General features: G+C 55.7%; 2 protein-coding genes across 3 annotated transcripts; one reads left to right on the forward strand and one right to left on the reverse strand.

Annotated features, from left to right (window-relative positions):
- The first annotated feature begins 409 nt into the window (after positions 1-409).
- On the forward strand, positions 410-8743 carry Ltk (leukocyte receptor tyrosine kinase). 2 transcript variants are annotated; one of them, XM_038330940.1, is made up of 20 exons: positions 410-452; positions 937-1080; positions 1170-1341; positions 1780-1930; positions 2059-2205; positions 2333-2489; positions 2563-2745; positions 4178-4276; positions 4864-5016; positions 5579-5674; positions 5924-6119; positions 6629-6719; positions 6834-6898; positions 7082-7211; positions 7306-7403; positions 7547-7639; positions 7736-7837; positions 7960-8094; positions 8169-8259; positions 8367-8743. In XM_038330940.1, exons 1-20 carry the CDS (start codon positions 410-412, stop codon positions 8694-8696), a joined length of 2676 nt encoding a protein of 891 aa, XP_038186868.1. In that variant the 3' UTR covers positions 8697-8743. The 2 variants fall into 2 exon arrangements, with proteins under 2 accessions (XP_038186868.1, XP_038186869.1); XM_038330941.1 differs by lacking the exon at positions 2563-2745.
- A 371-nt stretch (positions 8744-9114) lies between these two features.
- Positions 9115-17644, reverse strand: Itpka (inositol-trisphosphate 3-kinase A). Its single transcript, XM_038331504.1, has 7 exons — positions 17162-17644; positions 11037-11133; positions 10744-10960; positions 10429-10633; positions 10134-10235; positions 9791-9862; positions 9115-9680 (listed from the first exon to the last, which is right to left on the reverse strand). The coding sequence occupies exons 1-7, from the start codon at positions 17642-17644 to the stop codon at positions 9477-9479; spliced, it is 1380 nt and encodes a 459-aa protein (XP_038187432.1). The 3' UTR covers positions 9115-9476.
- Between the last annotated feature and the right edge of the window lie 1026 nt (positions 17645-18670).

The following is an 18670-nucleotide window of genomic DNA, read 5'->3' on the forward strand; positions in this document are numbered from 1 at the left end:
TTCTGCATACTTCCCACGTGTGACCATTCACACACATTAACACTGCTACCAATAAAGCCATTCGCTCTGTTCCTATCCTGAAACCTACAGAAGCCACTGCCAAGTGCTAGGATGTGGCTGGCTGCCATCCAGGCTGTTATCTCAGACGAATAGAGTGCGGCCAACTTTTTTCTCCTACCACGAACTCACCCTGATTGTTAGGGTGGCCAGCGGATGAGACAGCGGCCAGTGACTGAGACTGTGGGTGGGAGTTCAGCAAGGCTCCACCCGGAAGCTTGCCCACATGCCCCGCCTTTTCCTCCTCTTGCTCCCCCCCTCCCATATGGGCGTAGCCACGCCAGCTCCAGGTCTGCAGGGTGGTGGGGGTGTCTTGACACTGCATCCTTAGCTGGACCCAATGGATAGGGCGATGGGCTGCTCCTGCCGGCTGCTGCTGTGGCTGGGAGCTGCCGGTAAGTACTGTGGTGGTCAGGCTACCAACCAACCAGAGACACCTAGATTTGGGGCTTTGTCAGAAACAGACCAGGTCTCACTGGTTCCTTCTAAGGCGGCCTCGAACCAGAGCTCTGGTCTGTGCCTCTAGAGTGCAGTAAAGGAAGATCGGAGCGCTTACAAATCTAAGAATCGGGTGGGCCTTGGCATTACCTGGGAGTAAGGACACCAATCTAAATGGAGGAAAGGGGAGGAGGTGCTATACAGCCGGGCACGGTGCAGCCCCCAAATCACTCGGTGAGAAGAACTCTGGAATGGAGAACCTGGTATATGCAGACACCTTACAGATTGGGACTCTGGCTGCTTCAGGTTCTGGTGTGCGCCCTCTGGGTAGCTTTAGGGGTGTGGCTGCAAGCAGGATACTGTTGAGTGGCCATCAATCTCTTCCGTCTCTCCATATTCTGCACCTTCTTCTAACCCCGCTTCCCCCCTGCCGCCTTTCAGGAACTATTCTTTGCTCCAACCCGGAGTTCCAGGCACCTTTTCTAACATCCCCGCCCTTGCTGGTGCTAGTCTCCAGTTCCCAGGAGCAGAAAGTCACCCCCAGCTCTAGTAGAGTGGAGCCAGCTTCCCAGCCAAATCCTCTAGGTGAGCTTCCGATTCCTCCCTTTTCTTCGCTCACCAGCAACCCTAAGCCTGGACAGGAATTCTACTCTTTCCTTCTCCCTTGCACCTAGACACGCGGGGACCTTGGGTGTTCAACACCTGTGGCGCCAGCGGCCGGTGGGGGCCCACACAAACACAGTGCGACGGGGCATACACAGGAAGCAGCGTGATGGTGACGGTGGGAGCTGCCGGGCCGCTGAAAGGCGTGCAGCTGTGGCGGGCGCCAGACACCGGCCAGTATCTGTAAGTGCCTGGCAAGGGCGAGGGGGGCAGTCACCTGCTAGGCTAAGATGCTTCAGTCTGGGTAAGCAGGAGCCAGAGCACCATCACCTTTTGTCTTCGACAGCAGTGCCTAGTGTCAGTCACTTCCACTGCTTGTCCTTCCAGCTAGAAGTGTAGCAACAGGGCCCGTGTTAGCTAGCGGGTAGCAGGGATCCTGTTACCATCCACAGGCCGGCCACCTAATCAGCAGTGGCTCCAAACGGGGCTTGACCCTTTCCCGCCGTCCCCATTACCACTCCTGAAATAGGCGCAGAACCTAACTGCAAACTCAGTCTGCCCCATCCCTTCACAGTCGATCACACTAAGCCGCTTAGCAAGTTTCCCAGCCGCGGGTTTCCGACCTCACGCCGCAGCCTGGCCCAGGACCGAGGCGTTAAACCCTGCGTCCTCTCCCCGCAGGATCTCCGCCTACGGAGCCGCCGGCGGCAAAGGCGCCAGAAACCACCTGTCCCGGGCGCACGGCGTCTTCCTCTCGGCGCTCTTCTTCCTTCGTCGCGGGGAGCCTTTGTACATCCTTGTGGGGCAGCAGGGCGAGGACGCCTGTCCCGGAGTAAGCGGAGCGAGGGCTAAGGGGCGCCCGGGCCAAGAGCAGGCGAAGGAGTCCTTGGTGCCTGGACACCAGCATTGGGGGGCGGGGAAGTCCCTGGTCACGCAGATTTCCACTTTGGTGCCACTCAGGGGAGCCCTGAGAGCCAGCTCGTCTGTTTGGGAGAGTCTTGGGCCACTGGAGAGCATGCGGCAACGGATGGGACTGAAAGGGTCCCAGGCTGGAGACGCTGGGCCGGCGGGGGCGGGGGTGGCGGGGGTGCCACCTACATCTTCCGGGTAGGTGCACCGGGTGCTCGCCGCCTCGACCCCTAGCTGGGCGTTGGAGTCCCGGGCTCCTCTGTCTGGGTTCCCGGGGGTCCCCCAGTACACGGACACGACCCTTGACCGGCCGCTGGCCCCGTAGTTGCGCGCGGGGGAACCCGAGCCGCTGCTGGTGGCGGCGGGAGGCGGCGGGAGGGCCTACTGGAGGCGACATGACCGTGGTCGGACTCAGGCGGCCGCGGAGAAACTGGAGAACCGCGCGGCGGCGCCTGGGAGCGGCGGGAGAGGGGGCGCGGCAGGTGAGCGGCGGGACGGAGGGGAAAGGCTGGCCGCCACGCACGCCGCTGCTAGTCGCCCGCTGTCGCTTCGCAGGCGGAGGAGGCGGCTGGACGTCGCGGGCCCCCTCTCCGCAGGCCGGACGCTCACTGCAGGAAGGGGCCGAGGGCGGCGAGGGCTGCGCGGAGGCCTGGGCCACGCTCCGCTGGGCGGCGGCCGGAGGCTTCGGGGGCGGCGGCGGGGCTTGCTCGGCGGGCGGCGGCGGCGGCGGCTACCGAGGTAGGTGCTTTCTTGGGGAGGATAGCCTGGCAGTCCTGGTGATGTGAGGGTAGAGACTAAGAACCTGGCCTGAACTTTTCAGAGGCTGGATGAGGAACGCCCCACTCTCCAAGGTGACATGCCAAAGTAGGTGCTCTTAGAAAGAAGGTCAAACTTGGGAGTGGTGGCAGAAGGATTTCTAGCTAAGTAACAACAGAGCAACAGAGTTTGAGGACAGAGAGTTTGAGGCTGGGCTACAGGCTGGTTTTGTTTTGCCTTTTACAAACCTCCAAATTAGCCAGGCTTGGTAGTACAGTCCTTGAACCCTGTGCTTGGGAAGCAGAGACAGGCAGATCTCTTTAAGTTCCAGACCATCCAGGGCTCCACAGCGAGACCCTGACTCAAAAACAACAACAACAACAAAAAAGAAAAACCCAAATCAGCTGCAAACCGAACCAGTCCTTACTCTGCCAAAATCAAAGGAATTTAGGGCCGGCCTTGTGAGCAAGCGGAGCTGGGAAGGGGGAGGGCAAAGATGTCAGTACTTCTCCAAGTGTCACCACAAGAGCTGTTAGAAATGCAAACGCAGGGTTGGAAGCAGGGGAGGTGTCCGTCAAACGCTAGAAAGGAATTTAATTAGATTGAATGAGTCAATTTAAGTTATCTTTAGTTCAATATGGAGACCACAATTAATAACAAAGTTTTTGGTTCCGTCAGTGTAGGGGATAAAACCCAGCCTGTGGGTCAAACCCAGGGCCTTGGGCATGCTAAGGACGCGCTCTACCACTAGGCTACATCCCTAGTCCCAAAAACAAAATGGCTAAGAGAGTAGATCTGAGATGTTCTTACTATCAAGAGTACATATGTTGATTGGCGTAAGTGATTGCACAATGCATGCATATCTCAAAGTATCATACAGGGTACAATAAATATACAAATTTTATTTTTTAATTAAAAATTAATTACTTTGGTTAATTTTTAAGAGAAATGCATGGCCAGTCACCAGAATCTATGACTCCAGGGGAGGGTGCTGGGCATCTCTTTTAATTGTTCCTAATGGTCCAGAGTTTGGGGACACTGATGTAAAGAAGTGGAACCCCTGATCTATCAGGACTAGACTCTTCATAAATACTTTATGACACATCTCTTTGTTCACACAGAAATGGATTTTGTGGGTTGAACTCAGCTGAGTATGTGGGGCTGGAGGGGCTCAGACAGACAAAGGATATCCAAGCCAGGCTATGCCCATTTTTGGGTGTCAGCGCAACAGCCAGTCCCCTCCCCTAACCCCTCCCTGTAAGGCAATGCCATTGTAGAGAAGGATTTACAGTGGGCAATCCTAGCTTTCCTGCTCCTCCTAAACCAGCTTCCCAAGTTCGAGGGAGGCAGCTGTGCGCTCCTCTTCCACCCTCCCCCTATTTGTAGCTAAACCGCTATCATTCTCAATTTCAAGGTGGCGACACCTCAGAGTCTGACATCCTCTGGGCTGATGGGGAAGATGGCATATCCTTTGTACACCCCAGCAGCGAGCTCTACCTGCAGCCTTTGGCAGGTATTTGCCCCAGCCTCCTGCCTCTCAGCCTGGTCAGCCATCCCCCTTGATCCCTGGCCCCACAACCATAGGTGCCACCTGCGCTGAGCTGAGATTCCCAGTTCTTAAATGGCACAGGAACATTTGAGAACATCTGTGAGCTGTGGCTTTAGTACGGGTATCTTGGACTGCTAGTCAAGTATCCTTGCTGTGAATTCACTTCAGACACCTCAGGGCTCAACAAAGTGTAATATACAGGTTTGATTGAGTCCCCTAGGCTGGGCCACCAAGATGGCTCAGGAGGTAAAACCTCTTCAGCCTGATAATCTGAGTTTGTTGCTCCAAATCCACAGCAGAAGGAGAAAACTGAACTCTGACTTCCGTAAGCATGTGCGTGCATGCCTCTCTCTGCCTCTGAATAAAATCAATGGAAGAACAAAAAGTCCCCAGGCTCTGTCCTCGCCCTGCGTGTTGTGTGGGTGTGTTTGGTACTGCTGCTTACCCTAAACTCCTACGCTAGAATTAACCCAGTGGCTGGAAAGTCCGCACAGGCCCATACTTATCCCCATCTCCCACCCCGCCCGCCACATCTCACCTTTCGCTCACAGTCACAGAGGGCCATGGGGAGGTGGAAATCCGAAAGCACCCCAACTGCAGTCACTGCACTTCCAAAGACTGCCAGTGGCAGGCAGAGCCCCAGGTGACTGAATGCATATGTCCAGAGGGCATGGAGCTGGCTGCGGATAATGTGACTTGCATGGGTATGTCTTGTCTTTGCCCTCGGTCTGACTGCTGGGTCACACACACCGGCTGGTAGGAGCAGAAGGGCACTGGGAAGGACAGTGTAAAGGCCTGTCGTGTGCCAGGCACTCTATGGAGTTCCAGGTAGAGGATTGGAAACGCATCAGGGCACATTCCACTGTCAAGGACATGTAGGCCAGTGTGGGAGGCAAGGTGGATATTTAGATATAGATCTGTGTCTAAAAATGGCAGTTGCTATGGAAGGTATCAAATAGTTAAGGGATTTCTCAGGAGGGAGAGTTGCTTTTGTCTAGGTGGGTGGCATCATGGAAAAGTAAACACTGAGCTGAGTCTTGAAGCAGGGGTAAGATTGAAGGGTACCCAGATAAGGTAGCACAGATCTGTAATCCCAGCAGTGGGTAGGCTGAAGCAGAATTGAGCATGAGGCTATCCTGCACCACACTGGGAGACCCTGTCTCAGAAACCAACAAAAGCTCCACAACACAAATAAGAAAAATACTTGAGGGTAGAGGTCAATGGAGCCTCCTGCTGCCTGCTGGAGATGACTTTCTTTCTCCCTAGATCGGCCAACCACTGCAAGCCCTCTGATTCTGATGGGAGCTCTGGTGGCAGCCTTGACACTGAGTCTCCTTCTGATGTGTGGAGTCCTCATTCTAGGTAGGCACATCTCGTAGGCATGGCTGACGCAGGTGGCCCTCCTCTACTAGGCTGCAATGAGCTTCTTTGTGGTTCCAGGGCAAGGGTAGCTGACTTCAGGGCCCTTACTCCCACAAAACAATGGTAGATTCCCCAGACTTGGAGTAGAAGCTGGGAAGTCATGGGGAAATGTATATTTGAAAGGACTTTTAGAGAGGTATTCTGGGTACGGGGAGGCAGAGGATATTCCTCTGTCCTTCTCACCTCTAGTGAACCAGAGGAAGTGGCAGAACCTGTGGGGGACCAGGCTGCCGGGCCCTGAGCTGGAGCTGAGCAAGCTTCGCACCTCTGCCATCCGGACAGCTCCCAACCCCTATTACTGTCAGGTGGGGCTCAGCCCTGCCCAGCCCTGGCCTCTGCCCCCAGGGCTAAGGGAAGTTTCCCCAGGCAATGTCACTCTACTCAGGTGAGTCCTCTTGCTTGCTCCTGATGCTATGCTCCCTGAACCCCTTTCCCGTCATTCCTCCTGTCATGGTGCATTATGACTCAATCCCACAGAGCATACAACTCACATCCCTAATACAGAGATGGAAACTCTACAAGCTCCAAAAAGCAAAGTAACGTGAAAGGGTCAGCTTTTGCCCCAGTTCTGGGGTGCAGAGACCTGGGAACATGACTGTCTGGAACCCACGGGTTGCCTTTTCCCAGGAGGAGCTGCGGCAGCACAAGGAGAGAGAGGCCTTATCCCATTAGCACCCTGACTCAGCCCCCACCTGCCCTCTCTTCTGCCCCAGCTCTGTGTGTCAGCATTATCTTTGCGAGCTTGTGCCTGAGAACATCTATGACCCAGAGAGAGCTGAGCTCAGATAGGGTCATCTGAACATACAGGGTGGGAACCAAAGAGATAAAGGGGCCCTATTCCTTCTACAGACCTTGTCTGTGCCACCCACTCCCTTCCAACTTGTTTTCTTGTAGAGCCCTTGGCCATGGTGCCTTTGGGGAGGTGTATGAGGGACTAGTCATTGGCCTTCCTGGGGACTCCAGTCCTCTGCAAGTGGCTATCAAGGTGAGAAGGGGTAGGGTCTCTGGTTGGGGTGGACACCGTGGAGGACAGCCTTTGCTTATCACCCTCCTAAAACACCCAGCCAAAGCACAGGGATGTTCTACTTTCCCTTCCCAGACACTGCCAGAGCTCTGCTCCCGACAGGACGAGCTGGACTTTCTTATGGAGGCTCTCATCATCAGGTGCCCCTGAGGGCAGGCAGGAGGGTGTGGTGGGAGGCAGGACCTGCCTGCAGGAATGGCCTCTCCTCTCTTTAGGGCTGAGAGGCAGCATTCTAGGGCACGGAGGTCTTCTGTAGTTTAAGGGGGTCTAGAGCATGCTTGTCTCCCTACTGGTGATGGGGTATGTGCACCGTCCCCACCCAGCAAGTTCAGCCATCAGAACATCGTTCGCTGTGTGGGGCTCAGCTTCCAAGCTGCCCCTCGCCTTATTCTGCTGGAGCTGATGTCTGGCGGCGATATGAAGAATTTTCTGAGACACAGCAGAGCACACCCGGTAAGACCCTTCTCGGAGCTCCCCAGACCCTTCCAAGACTCTGACCATTTGTCCTAAGGCCAGGATCAAGTTAGGTACCTTCTGCCCAATCCAGGGCCAGCCATCACCTCTGGCCATGCAGGATCTGTTGCAGCTGGCCCAAGATATAGCCCAGGGCTGCCACTACCTGGAGGAAAACCACTTCATCCACAGGTTGGAAGCAATCCTGACTCAGGACACCCTCAGCCCCACTTGTCCCCTCAAAGAAGATCACCCATAGACAACTTTTAAAGAAACAGATCAGGAAGAGCCAGAGCAACTAAGTTCTCACAGTGATTATGTTGTCTGTTCTACAGAGACATTGCCGCCCGGAACTGTCTGCTGAGCTGCACCGGACCCAGCAGAGTGGCTAAGATCGGAGACTTTGGGATGGCAAGAGATATCTACCGGTGAGCAGGAATTGGGGAGGTGGGAATTCTGCTGCGCCAAGGAGACTCACCAGACAGCATCTGAAAAACTCATCACGTTCTCTCTCCTTCCTATAGGGCCAGTTATTACCGCAAGGGGGGCCGGGCCTTGCTCCCTGTCAAATGGATGCCCCCAGAAGCTCTCCTGGAGGGCATTTTTACATCCAAGACAGACTCCTGGTGACAGCATGGCTCCCTTGTGTTCCCCTCCTCTACCCAGAGGCTAATCCTACCCTTTCAGGCCATCTCAAGAGGAGGCTATAGTTGATGGGTCTCGTTTATTCCTCCCACCTGTGGCACAGGTCTTTTGGGGTCCTGCTCTGGGAGATCTTCTCACTGGGTTATATGCCCTACCCTGGGCACACCAACCAGGAGGTCCTAGACTTCATCATCAAAGGGAACCGGATGGACCCTCCTAGGAACTGCCCTGGGCCAGTGTGAGTTAACAACGCTACCCAGGGAGGGAGGTCCCTCAAGGCTTTAGGAGGCATGAACTCCTGCCTCTCCCTAGGTACAGAATCATGACCCAGTGTTGGCAGCACCAACCTGAGCTCCGCCCTGACTTCACCAGCATCTTGGAGCGCCTTCAATACTGCACTCAGGTGTGCCTCTGCCCCTCCCCCACTTTCGTGTGTCCTTTTGATCCCTGCTAACTATCCTGGTTCTATAGGACCGGAAGAAAGCCTGTTCCCCCACTCTCCCATTATAGGACCCTGATGTGCTGAATTCACCCCTGCCAGTGGAACCAGGGCCCATTCTAGAGGAGGAAGGGACCTCTGGCCTGGGGAACAGGTCGTTGGAGGGTCTTAGATCCCCACAGGCCCTGCAGCTGAGTTCAGAGAACTTGAAAACCTGGGGAGGAGGCCTCCTTGGCTCATGGCTGCCCTCTGGCCTCAAGGCCCTCAAATCCAGATGCCTCCAACCTCAGAACCTTTGGAACCCCACCTATGGCTCTTGGACCCCGAGGGGCCCCAAGGGTGAAGATTTAGGCGTTGACTTCAGCAATGGCTCCTCCTTGCATTCCTTTCCAAGCATCTAGATGACTTGTTAGTCCAGCAGCCTCTGCCCCCTGCGGTTTGTGCTGCGTGTTCAGACGTGTTTCCGGGCTGTCCTGGGGGCCTGACCTTTCCACACTGGAAACCAGTCCAAACTCTCTTAGGGAAGAGCCTGGCCACTCTCAGTCTTTGGAACCAGAGGCCACCCACCGGCCCACTGCAGAACTCAGTTGGGAATCCCAGACTGTGCTCTCCCCATAAGTATCTTTCATCTGGCCCATTCCCACATGTTAACTTCAGATGTTTCTAATACTAATTAAAAAAACAAAACAACAACAAACCCTTTCTCATTCTTCAGTTCTGAGTGGACTTGAGTCTGGAACTAAGGAAGAGAGGACCAGAGGTGAAGGGGATGAGGCCTGACGCGCAGAAGCTGTGTCTTTTATTAGGAAGGGTGCCCACTGTAGCATAGGAGGGTAGACCAGTAAGTCTGTACACCTCTGAAATAAAATTCTGGATCTGGCCCCTCTAGGGTGGTGCAACGCCACTTGAGAAGAGCTGGGCTGAGGGAGAAGCCCATTGTTTCCTTCCCCTCCTGTAAGCCAGTGTCACTTGGCTCTGGGACACAGGCTTGTGTGGAGGCCAACTCCTGGTATTGATAGTATACCCCCTTAGTGGATGGCACCTGGTCCTGCAGGACCATGTGAACTGCCCGCCCAGCGGGGTTCCAGTCTGTTGCCGGCATGCATGGTGGGGATGCAGCCACCGGTCCACATCTGTCTGACCAGCCGGCCCAAGTGGGGGATGGGGACATGGGCTCAGCCTCATCTCTCAGCCATGCTGGCCAAGATACCAATGAGATTGTCCAGCCCCAGCAAATAGCCGTCCTCACGGTTGCCCTCCTCCCAGGGTCTCCGATGATCCAGGATCTGGCCATCGGGGAGGGGCGTGGTCTTGCCAAAATCGATGAGCCATACGCCAGCACGATGACAGTGGTCATGCACGAAGAGGAGTGAGCTGCCAATCACCTGCCGGTCCCCATGGCAGTCAGGCCACCTGCTTCTCCCAGAGAGCCCCCCCCCATTCCCGTTCTCTCTCACAAAGCACAAAGCCAGCCCCCAGCCCACCCACCTCTTACCTCATGCCTTCGAAAGAAATCTGAGATCTCCAGCGTGTCCCGGATCTGTTGTAGGCGGTTCAGATACCTCCTCTGGAAGGGTTAGTGTGGACAAATTAATCTCGCACCAAGGGAGGCTCTACTGACATTGAGATACATTTCCGCTTGACAAACGCTGTGGGGAGGGAGACACAACCCCCACCCCCACGTGCTCACATAGGAGCAGAGGTCGAACAATTACTGTACAACAAGGGAAGTGCGACCCCTGGGGGTGGCATAGGTAAGGACGTTAGAAAGAATGACCAAGAGGCACTCTTGTAAACAGGTATGCCCAAACCTCAGGGTTCTAGGAACCTCCTCTCACCAGCACTTCGGCATCTCCTTGCATGAATTCCTCAAAGACACGAGTCACCTGCTCTCGGCTTCGTGTAGTTTTGAAATCAGTGCTGCAAGATCCGTCGGCTTTCTGAAGGAGGTGGGCAAGGAGTGTCAGGGACCTGGACCCATCTGAGGGGAGAGAGGATCATGCAAAGGGCAGTGGTACCTCCCTGGGACTTTAACCTCTGGGGACCAAGAGATGGCGACCAGAGGGCGTCTCCTGGTGGTAGTTGAGGCAGGAGGTCAGAAAAGCCTTGCAAAGCCAGGGAAGCCTGACTCACCTTGATGCCCTCGATGCGGAAGCCGAGCGTGGTGCTGGAGCTGATGCCTTCGCGCCATTGCATGTAGCGCGGTTTGGTGACAGCGCGCTGCGCATGCTCTTCCTCAGTAGGTGCCTCAGGGTCCACCGCCAGCATCTTCTTGTACATGTCCTTCCGCAGCTTGGGCCTCTCGCGTGCTTTGGTCAGCTCCTCCTCCAGGTAAGTTCTGTGAGGTGCAGGTCGGGGCCAGAGCATGAAGGACCCCCATGAGAGCGTTTAGCCCAGTTCTTTGGTTCCCTCACTGATTCTGCCTGACCAAGAGAGGGGGACACAAACCTGACACCCATCTTGCAGTCAAGCACGCAAGGGCCATCAAAGCCATCCAGGAGGTCCTGTAACTGCAAGTAGCTTTCACCGTCCCGCTCCACTACACCATGGAAGGCGGGAACACAGCCGCGCAGCACATCGGCCATCAGCCTCACCAGACAGTAGTGTTCTGGCTCCGAGCTGCGCTTCAATATCAGGCCGCTGGTGCCCGCAGCTTTGAAACTCCCTGCAGAAGGGCTCCAGTTAGAACTGCCCAGCTCCTTCCTGGCACAACAACCTCACCCACCCGCAGTGATGCTCACCTGTGTGCCCCGCTAACTGCACCCAAGAGTAGCGCTTTTTGAAAGGACTCATGACGGGCAGGTTGACCATGGTACGGATCTTCTGCCAGTGGCTTTTCTGAAAGCAACAAGCCCAGGTAGGTCAGCATCTCTCTACTGTGTAAGCCCTCCCCCTCTAGTGTAGGAGTCCAACCTGACCACCCCACTAGCCACATTCAAGCCTTCACTACCTGCTCAGCCACCTACCCAAAGAAAATGTGTTGTGAGCCAGTGTGGCAGGTACTGAGACCGGCAGGGGAAAGGTCATTCTAGCTAGATTTAGCAGCAGAATACTTAGGGCTGAACACAGCTCTGCCATTGAGTGGGCAGGTTACTTAATTCTTCTGTAAGGTTTCTGAACTTTGCGGCTATCAGAACCACTTGAAGGCCACACTTGATGCTGAGTCTGAGGTCTCCCATAGGAACATTTCAGGGTTGGAACTAAAAATATGCATTTCTACCAAGACCTCAGGAGGCCTGAGAAAAATGCTTCTGTGTATTGGGTTATTGGGTTTTCCCCATCTGTGTAATGGGGAAACAATTACTTTTTCTGAACTGTTGTAACCAGTGAGGCCTGAGTTTGACCCTCCTTATCCGATTCCTTGGCATGGAGAGAATCGGGCCAAATTTAGATACTGAATTTACTCACTTGGGACCTAATTCTCTCACTTAGAGAGGCAGACCAATCACAATCAACCCTTTACCCAGGACCAGGGAAGAGAGAACAGCCTGCCAAGGCTTATGAAAGACCTCGAGGCTCCCTAAGACCGCCTAGCTGCCCCGGAATCCCATGCACTTCTTACTAGCTGAGAAAGTCAAAAGCCCAAGGCATCCTTGGTTGTGATCTGGATGGAAAACCCTAAGGCCTGAAAATGAAATGCAAAGCTGAAGGCCTCTCCTCTTAGATAAAACTGCAGGTGTGAGTAGGTATTTGCAGGTGTGCTCTCTCTGGCCCTTTCCACCTCCTATCCCAAGCTCAGCAGTCCTGCATCTGCTGTTTGATGGGCAGAGATTTTCTCATGTATGTGCTTTGTCTGAAGCCTTGTCCCACAGATGCTTGTCTTGTACAGGAATCACTAGAACCCAGGAACCAACCTCCTTGCCAAAGGGGGGTGCTAAGAAATGAGGAGGTAGTTTACTGATGAGGAAGAGGTGGGATGGTAGCAGAGCACTGGGTTGGGAGTGAGCAGCCGCTTCCAGTCCTGGCTTTGCTCAGTGTGTTCAAGCAGCGCTGCCATCCGTGTGGGTCTGTTTCCTCCGGGAGGATGTAGCGGCTGCCCTAACACGAGCCACTTACTGACTGCCTACTGCACACCAGGCACCTTCTCATCCTCCCACAGCCTTCACTGCTCTCCCTTTCCCAACATGGCACGCTAGGGCGTGATCACATGTCCAATTCCCAGGGATCTGGGGGTGTAGCCAGAAGCAGCCCACTAGAAGCATGACATCTTTCAAAACTTCTTTTATAAATCTTTAAATACATACAAGGTTTGCATTTTGCTGCATAATAGATCCAAGTTTTATTATAAAACTCCCTTCCTCCCAAATCCTCAAGTAAAATTCCAGGAAGGTGATGTATGTAGCATGCGTATTTAGCAGACGCACCCTAAAACTCTTCTTTCACACCCAACTTAAGAATCATGATCACGATGCCCATACACAGCATGAATCTGAGCTGCTATTAGTCCCATTACACGTGGGAATCAGTACTCAGAGAAGTTAGCATCCTCGTGACCTGCTTCCTCAACCCAGCTTCCTCACCATGGTCCAATCATTCTAGCAGTTTCCTTCTGGGGGTCAAATGGGATACACATGACAGGACTCTCTCACACGATGAAAGTTATAGGGTGTCGTAAAGGTTTGGATCTCCGATGGGTCTGAGGGCCTCCCGCTACTGCCTTCATCCAAAGGATGAGTTTAAGGATGGTGAAAGACTCAGGTGGTTTGAGAAGCCTAACAAAACTTTGGGGGAAGCCGGCGGTGGTGGTGCATGCCTTTAATCTGGAGGCAAAGGGAGGTGGATCTTTGAGTTCAAGGCTAGCTTGGTCTACGGTGAGTTCCATGAAGCCAGGGCTACACAGAGAAACCCTGTCTCAAAAAAATTGTGAGGAAGAGTGGGGGAAAGAATGAGCTTAATCAGGATACATCTGTCTAGTTCTTCAGTCATCCTGGTGCGAGGACCAGCCAGGCTGTGTGGGGAAACTGCACCACCCTTCCTTTGGGGTCCTGTGGTTTCAGTGAAGGGGTTTGCAGGTGGAGAGGAGCCTGGTAGAAGTGGGTAGATTGGACATGGTGGCATATGTCTGTGGTTCTAGCTACCTGGGAGGCTAAAATGGAAGATGGCGTGAACCTAGAAGCTTGAGGCCAGCCTGAGAAACATTTAAGATGGATCTTTTAAAAACGTATATTCTACCACTTGGCTGAAGGGTTAATGTACGGTAACAGTATCAGCTGGTCTCTTCCCTGCCTTGGTTTTGTGGGTCTCACATCAGCAAACAGCAGCAGATCCTAACTGTGCAGGTAACAAAGGGCTCCCAGGTCCATTATCTCAGCTCAGTCCCCCAGCCGCCACCGGAGGTTTCCTATAACAAGGTGTAGCTCCCTTGCCAGTAACAGATATGGTGAAACAGGGGACCAGCTGAGGTAAGTGCCGTGGAAACCAGCTCACTGCCGTCTTCCCTCTCAAGAGTGATTCCTTCTGCAGGGAACATAACGCACTCACAAATGAATGTATCCAGAGAGCCTGCTAGAGAATCGTTCTCGGGTTGGTGGGTGAGTGAGGATTTTGGCTCATAAACAACAGCAGGGAAGATATATCCCAGCCCTCCCTCCATGCAGAGGCTGCTTCTACCAACCAACACACAGCCACAGCCGTAGGCCACCTGGACATTTGGTGCAAAGGCCAGGTAGTTTGTGTTCAGGACTCCCTGATGACACAGGAGGGCCCTCTGATAATTTCTCACCCTGACAGATGAGCAGAAAGTGTTTCTCTATAGGCAGGGACTTGCTGTGTCCTACCCTTAGACCCTCCCTTGGCTAGGCTCTGTTTGGAAGCCTTAGGGATGTCTGCTCCTCCCATCAACCCAGGTCGCCTATTTCCTGCCAGACTACATCCTTCACTCTGTCTTTACTTTCCATGCAGCTCCCTGCTTCTATAGCAGAGGTTCGAAACCTGTGGGGTCCCGACCCCTTTGGGGGACGAATGAACCATTCACAGAAGTTGCCCAAGACCATTGGAAAACAGATATTTACATTACAATTCATAATTGTAGCAAGATTCGAGTTATGAAGTAGCAATGGAAATCATTTTATGGTCAGGGTCACCACCACATGAAGAACTGTATTGAAGGATCAAAGCATTAGGAAGGTTGAGAACCACTGCTCTACCGGAGTGGCCAACCCTGGCTGAAACTCCTACCAGCCCCACCCCCTCCTCATGTTCCAATTGTCCTATCAAACTAGCACTCCCTGTGGTGATGGTGGGGAGAGCGATCAATTTAAATTTACAAAATGATTTACACTAAGGTATAAGTGACCCACGACTTCACCTTCCCATGGGCATTTGCTTTTTAAAAAGGAAGTCTGTTAACCTAAATTCTGCTCTATAATTAGTGGAAAATGATGTGTGGGGGTTCTGAGTCCAGGAGGGGACAGCATCCAGGCCTCCTTACCTAGCCTGAGTTATTGAGAGAATAAAACCACCTAAGAGCCAAACGCCCTCTCCTCTGCTTGGGGTCACCCCCACGATTGTCTGAGGAGACAGCCAAGGCCTCAGAGTCACGGCGTCTGCCTTGGAGTAGGTTTCCAGCTTCTCCCTCGGGTTGCTCAGTTTTCTTCCATCAGAGAAAAGGCCACTGGAGGGAGCAAAGCTGCCCAGTCCTACATGCCCTATCTGAGCAGGCTAGACAAGCTCTGGGAAGTAGAAGGGAAGGTCAGAGAGCCTGGCTGAGGCAGGCAGATCCTTCCAGGGCCTCGAGTTGGGTGTGAGACATGGCTAGATGGCAGCCCTAGAGTGCGGCCGCCATATCCTTCCCCAGGTGCATCCTTAACGGTCAGTGGGACCCGCCAGGGAAAGCCCTTAAGGGCGGCCTGGGCAGGCAGGCTGTGGAGCCTGCTGTGAGGCAAAGTCCGCTCCCGGCCCTTCCACGCAGACGCAGGCAGCCTCTGTCAACAGCTCCAGGCTTATCTGCAGCTCCGGAGCTGTTTGCCTTCGGGGAGGCCCCGGCGGGCTGGGGGTTGGGAAGGCCTGGAAGACACAGCCTGGGAGTTTGAAAAGGCCCTGCGAGGCCTTCTGGACTTGCTCCCGGAGGCTCCCGGAGACACCAAGGGTGGGAAAGGACGAGGAAGACTCGCCAGGGATGGCTAACTTCCGCTTGTTCTCGACGTCCTGACCCCTGCTGTGGCTACCTACACTGCACCCAGATTTGGACTTCGGGTCCTCCTCCACTCAGCCTCTCCCTGAGTACTTAGACGGGTCCTCGGCGAACAGGAAAGCGGGTGTGCCTGCGTCCCAGTCCGGGTCCTCCCAGCTCAGCGGTCGCGCCCTTCCCTGGGGCCCGCCTCTCAGGTGTCAGAGATTTGAGCAGGGGAGTGGCCGATCTACGGCTCAGGCTCTTCAGAGGTCCTCCCACCGCTCGCATTCGCCTCAGTACCCGGGCTAGAGTCCCCCCAAGAACGCCCACCCCCCGAGGGTACGCTGGCATGTCAGGGCGAGGGGCGCAGCGGACTCGTGACTGAGCCCCCGCACCTACACCTGGCTACAGGAAGCCCGAGGAGAGACGACAGCCTTGCTGTGAGCTCCCCCCTTTCTCTTGTGTATCACCCCCTCTCTGGGTATTGTAAGTCTCTGAGTCACAGCCGTACTTCCAGTCGTCCCGCCCTTGGTCCGATCCCAGTGTGTGGGGATGCCAGGTTGAGAAGGCCCAGGCCACACCTTAGCGCTCTTCTCAAGGTGTCTAGGCAACGCAGGCGCGCGTCTTACTCTCTCTCGAAGTCGCCAGGACATGGCTGGAGGGTACTGAAGCAGAGCGGGGTGTTCCCGGTCTCTTTCGCCACTCGAGGAAAGCTTGGGTAAAATGCATCTAGAGCAACGGTGCACAGTCCACGGGCAGTTAATTTAAGTATCTGGCCACGGTTCAAACGAGGGCGATTACCGAAGCAGGACGACGACGGCAAGTTCAAGTTCGTGGCCTGAATGGGCTACCTGCTGTGTCTCAGTCTAACACGGCAATTTAGTGAGACTGTCTCAGAATAAAAGCGGGCTAAGGATGTAAACTCAGTGGTGGAGTGTTTGAGACTCTGGGTTCAATCTCCAGCACAGGGGTGGGAAGTGAGGGATGGCCCTATCTCCAAGGAGGACCACACCACGCGTGACTTCACTTCACACTAGCTGGTGCTGAGGGTCAAAACTGGCTCTGGAACATCCACATTACTAGAGGCAGCGACTAACAAGCAAAATTCTGTCTTCTGTCAGCCTCAGTTTACCTTCTTCACCACCACCCTTAGGAGCAGGAGGCCCGGGGGAGGCGGGGGGGGGGGCGCACCAGGTGGATCTGGGTTCCGCTCGGTTCCAGAGCTCCCAGTCCCGCGCCCCTCCCTTCCCGCGTCCACGCCTCGTGCGCGCGCGGGGAGCAGACGGCAGCGGCTCCGGAGCAGAGCCAGGAGCTCCGCTCCACTCCCACTCAGGAGAGGGAAACCGTGGCAACGGCGGGGGTGGGGCCGCTGCACCGAGAGGGGGAGGAGAAAGCGGCAAGAGCTCACGCGCCCCTTTCTCCCCCAGGGATCTCGGGGCAAGGCTACCCCGCTCTGATCTCCCCAGCCCTGACAGTTCCCCGGGTATGCCCGCGGACCCGCCTGGTCCCTCCGGGTGGGTCGTGTATTCCTCACCCTCCTTTAGATGCCCAAGCGCTCAACCACAATCGCCCGCCTAGCCCCCGAAAATGAGCCAAGGCCAGAGGTCGTCCTGGGGTCCCTCTCCGCCCCCCCCCATGTATCTCCCGGGCAGTGAGGCTTGGACTCTCCGCGGGGGACGCGAGCCGGTCCCAGCACAGCCGGGAGCCGAGTCCCGGGCGCGCAGCCCCCGCTGGCCCCGCCCCCGCGGCCCGTACCTGCCCTACGTCCTCGCTAGCTTCCAGCTGCACGTTGCCGCGGCTCCGGCTCTCGCTGTCGCTCAGTAGATCGTCCTCCGAATCCTCGAGCAACGACGAGGAGCCGGTGGAGGAGAGGGACGAAGTGGAGAGGCGGCGTGGTTGCTGCAGGTGCGAACCAGCGGCCGGGAGCCAGTCCCCCTCCCGATCTGGCGGCCCCGGGCTGGCCGGGGCCACGTCCTCCTCGGTTGTCACGGTGAGCTGCGGGATCACTGGGGCAGGGGCAGCCCGCGGGAGCCCGTTGGGTACTTGTCCCCCACGCCGTTTGGCCCCGCGGGCCCGGGGCTCCCCTGCGGCTGCTGCGGCGGCGACCGCGGCGCAGCGCGCCTCGAAGAGCAAGCGCAGCTCCCCGACGCTCCGGCGCGGGGCCCGCTCCAGCCCAGGGCTGCAGGGTCCTGCGCCCCGTGGCCGTGCCATGCCCGTCGGGCGCCCGGGCAGGGTCATCTCCCGACACCTGGAGTAGCAGCCGAGCCCACCAGCCCGCGGCGCGGCGGGGACTGGAGACGCTCAGCGCCCGGGGCTTGGGACTGCCCCGGGGCGGAGCCTCGGCAACGCCCGCCCGGCCCCGCCCCGGCCGCGCCCCCCGCCCACTCCTTTCACTTTCTGAGAAAGCGCGGGCCTCCCGCGGTCCTTGCAGCCGCAGAAGGCGTGCGGTTCCCCTAAAGTCGCCGGGAAGGTTCAGGTCAGACCTCCACTGTCTCTCTCGACCTGCCCTCGAGGAGGCGGGATGGATTGCTCCGCCTCTGAACTCTGTGCCCTCCTCGGCTTTTGAAGGATTCCTTCAGTGCAATCCAAGGGTCTTGACCTGCACAGGAAGGAGCTGCGCCTGCTCCTTCACATGCTTCCTCGTACTTTTTTCCGTGTTTCTGTCTTCCTGGTCAAAGGCTTCTGAGTCTCTGGGGCTTTTCTCTGGCTTGGACCCCTTAATCTAGAGTTCAAGGCCATCAGGCGTCCAAGGAGGCCAAACCTCAAGGCAGGCACCCAGCTGGAGATTCTGTGCCCAGGGTCGAGCTGAGACTGCTCCTTGCCCCTCGAAGCTCCCCACTTACCGGGCAAGAAGAGAACAAGGTCAAGAGGTGGAGCCTGACTCCAAGTATTCCAGCTTCTCCGGGCCTGCATTTCCCCCACCCTTTCCAACCCCCACCCCAGCTGGAAAAGCTAAATTTCTCCTCTTTCCCCCTCCCCCGCCCCTTCCTTTGGAGCTTTGTAACTTCAAAAGAGTCCTTTCGCCTCTCCGAATTGCTGATTCGCCTTGATAGAGCAGCTGTCAACTTTATAGGGTCGCGGGGAGAGTAAAATTTAGAGATGGGGTTGGGTGCGTAGCTCAGTGGTAGAACACCTGCCTAGCCTGTGGCAAGTGCTGGATTCTGTGCCCAGCACGAAAGAAAGGAAAACGGTGTGATGCTCTAAGGTTGTAGGGGACAGTCTCTCAGGCTCAGGTGGAAATTTAGACACGCTCCTCATCCCTAT

The sequence above is a fragment of the Arvicola amphibius genome, chromosome 5 (genome assembly GCF_903992535.2).
Source record: "Arvicola amphibius chromosome 5, mArvAmp1.2, whole genome shotgun sequence".
Classification (NCBI taxonomy): Eukaryota; Metazoa; Chordata; class Mammalia; order Rodentia; family Cricetidae; genus Arvicola; species Arvicola amphibius.